At 37.1% G+C, this 2,706-nt stretch overlaps 1 protein-coding gene across 2 annotated transcripts in view; it reads right to left on the reverse strand.

Annotated features, from left to right (window-relative positions):
* TMEM182 (transmembrane protein 182) overlaps positions 1 to 1,848 on the reverse strand; it is a 23,081-nt gene extending 21,233 nt beyond the window's left edge. The window contains exons 1-2 of one of the 2 annotated variants that reach the window (XM_009573360.1): positions 1,497 to 1,848; positions 1,009 to 1,108 (exon numbers count right to left, since the gene is read on the reverse strand). In XM_009573360.1, the coding sequence (XP_009571655.1) occupies positions 1,009 to 1,108; positions 1,497 to 1,637 (241 nt within the window). In that variant the 5' untranslated portion in view covers positions 1,638 to 1,848. The remainder of the gene's footprint in view (positions 1 to 1,008; positions 1,109 to 1,496) is intronic. The other variant, XM_009573361.1, reaches the window with a different exon arrangement.
* Positions 1,849 to 2,706: the final 858 nt, after the last annotated feature.

A 2,706-nucleotide genomic window follows, 5' to 3' on the forward strand; every position in this document is an offset into this window, starting at 1 on the left:
AAAAAAACCCAGGAAATTACTTTTTCTCTTGTGAAAGAACAACGAAAAATATCAAGCATCTTCAGAAAGTTTACTGTCTCAACAAATACAAGTTTAGTCTATGGAATCAATATCCCCAGAGAAGGGTTATTTCAGTCTTTATATTAAATGCTTATAAAAACATCACCTTCTTCCTTGTGAAAGATAAAGGCTGACGATAGCTTAAACCACATTTAAATTTCAGATTCCTGACCACAGAATTCTCCAGATAAATAACAAGGGGAAATTAACTACAGTGAATATTACATTTGCCACCTAAGACCAAGCAACATATTTAGCACGATATGGGTTATTGAAGTCAAATTTGTATGATGGCATCTGCTTTTCACAAGGATGTGGAAATCTTGCAAGAAGGAGAGGGAGGTCTGTACCTCAGAGGTAGGGTCAAAGACAGGAAAAGAAGTTTTGCTTGACCTCTTCTTCATGGGAGATTTTGGTTCTAGAATACTATCTGATCTTCCAGAATCCTGGCATGTAGTGAAAGAAAGCAAAGGGTCATCTGTGAATTTAGTAGAGGGATTCTTCTGGAGATGATGTATCCTACACGTCTTTCACAGTGGAATTGCCCATGCCCTCCTTAACCCACTCGTAGAACTATTTGGAGAAACTCTCCAAGCAAAAATTCATGGTACATCTTAACCACTAAGCTCTTTTTCCCTAGGTTACAGAAATAAACAGTCAGTTTAACAATAAGTGTCAAGAGACTGTCCTGATAAGAATGGACTCAGGTTAACAGGACAGCCATAAGACTCAGCGTAAGTTGATAGTTAAACATGTATGATTTTGTTCTGGGGTTTCCTTTAGTACAGATTACAAAAATGTTTGTCAAGAATTCATTTTAGGGTAGCTGAAGAACCTGATCACCAAAGAAGCCATATGAAATCCAGTGATTCGCAAGATGGAAAAAAAAACCACAAAAATTTTGAGGACAAACTACTGTAGATAATGTAAAAGGAAAAAGTTACTTACTATACCAGAAATTCCACATGCTGGCATTATTCTCTCCTACATTTCCACTAAACCAGCACCTCCAGAAGAAACCTTCATGATGGAAAGTGGCCTTTTCTCCCTACCGGGGGAAAAAAAAAAAAGCCATTATCATACAATTTTTAAATGGCTGAAAGAATCAAGTTCAACCGAAATTAGATGTGGAGGTAAAAAACACCACCATTATAATGAAACACAGCCTGTCTGAATATAGGTTAGCTATAGCATATCTAAACATTTATACTTCCTTTGAAAGTATGTCATATTGCAAAAGTAGTATCACAAAGACAAATTCATTTGAGAGTTGATTACAACTGGTTACAAGAGGTTTTGAAGCAGGCTTGTAAGCCTCCAGAAGGTCAAAATGAGCATATTTTAAAGTTCATACAGAAGTAAATTCTTACAAAATAAACACATCCAAGAAACATACATATATAATTCTCATTATAAATAAAAATGTCCATACTAACCACAGCATCTTCAGGTGCTTTTGAGCACCTTCCTGTTTCTGTAGCAAGAAGCCAATAATCAGTTCCAAATGCCACCAAAAAAAGCAAAACCCCCAGAGCCGCAAAGAAGCCTCCAAAAAATATGCCTACACTCAGTTTCATTATTGAAGTTATCTTCACAAAAAAAAAAAAAAAAAAAAAGGAACTACTTTTTTAAATTACTTAAGAAGAAGCAGTAAAATAGATAAAATTTTTGGGAAAATGACTAAAAAGCTGTTTGGAGAATATAGCTCATATCTGAAGAAGTTTCTCTTCACTTGACTTTCTGCCTGTGTTTCCCAATGCCCTATGAGTTGCTTTGTGTGTCCTAATTTGTGTTCCATGTAACTGACTCAAGCCTGACAGATGAAAAGGGCCTTCTATTTTAGGACACTGATGGCAGAGCTTCATTCTGTTTCTCCGTCTGGGCAAGGCCAGTCAGAAATAGCTGACCTTCCCCTAACTAATCAGGGATTGACTTGAAATATTATTGCAGCTGGTGCATCAACATCAGTGGAGATGGCGATGGAGATGCAATGGCTCTGTCCGTCCACGTGAACCACGTTACAGGGCACGTAGTAGTAGCAAGGACTTCCAAAGTTCAGTCCTGGTGGTGAACGTTTCCTTGGCTGCTAGCAGGGAAGGAAACACATGCAACACTTTGGAAGTTACTGTAAGTCATGTTAATAAATGAAGGCTGAGATTTTTTTATGGAACTTTGAAAACATGGTAGCCAAATTGCAAAGATGCTTTTGAAAAATCCTAACTTTTGTTACAAATCCAGTTAGCTTTAAAAATCTACATCTTACCCTTGAAGTAATAGCTTTAATGACACTAAACTAAGCATTTAGCTGCTTTATTTATTCAGATGCATCTTATTTGCATATATCACAAATGCATGCAATTAGAAATTCCTCCCAGCACCTGATAAAGAAACTTCAATCTTTTTAAAAAAGAAGACACTTTTCCATACGTGTGCTTTGGCCATTTTGGAAGGTGATGAGGTAACATATTTAAACTCCAAGGACTCACTCCACAAGAAAAAGGCTTTTCCAACAACTTCTTTTCATGCCAAGCAGGCCTTCCTGAACATCTCTAGTGGATTACCAGGCATGCTCCTGTGAAGATTTGTTGAGTTCATTATGCACCAGATCTTGCAGTCCTTACCCAACAAATTTCCACTGGCATTATC

The sequence above is a fragment of the Fulmarus glacialis genome, unplaced genomic scaffold (genome assembly GCF_000690835.1).
Source record: "Fulmarus glacialis isolate BGI_N327 unplaced genomic scaffold, ASM69083v1 scaffold8722, whole genome shotgun sequence".
Lineage (NCBI taxonomy): Eukaryota > Metazoa > Chordata > Aves > Procellariiformes > Procellariidae > Fulmarus > Fulmarus glacialis.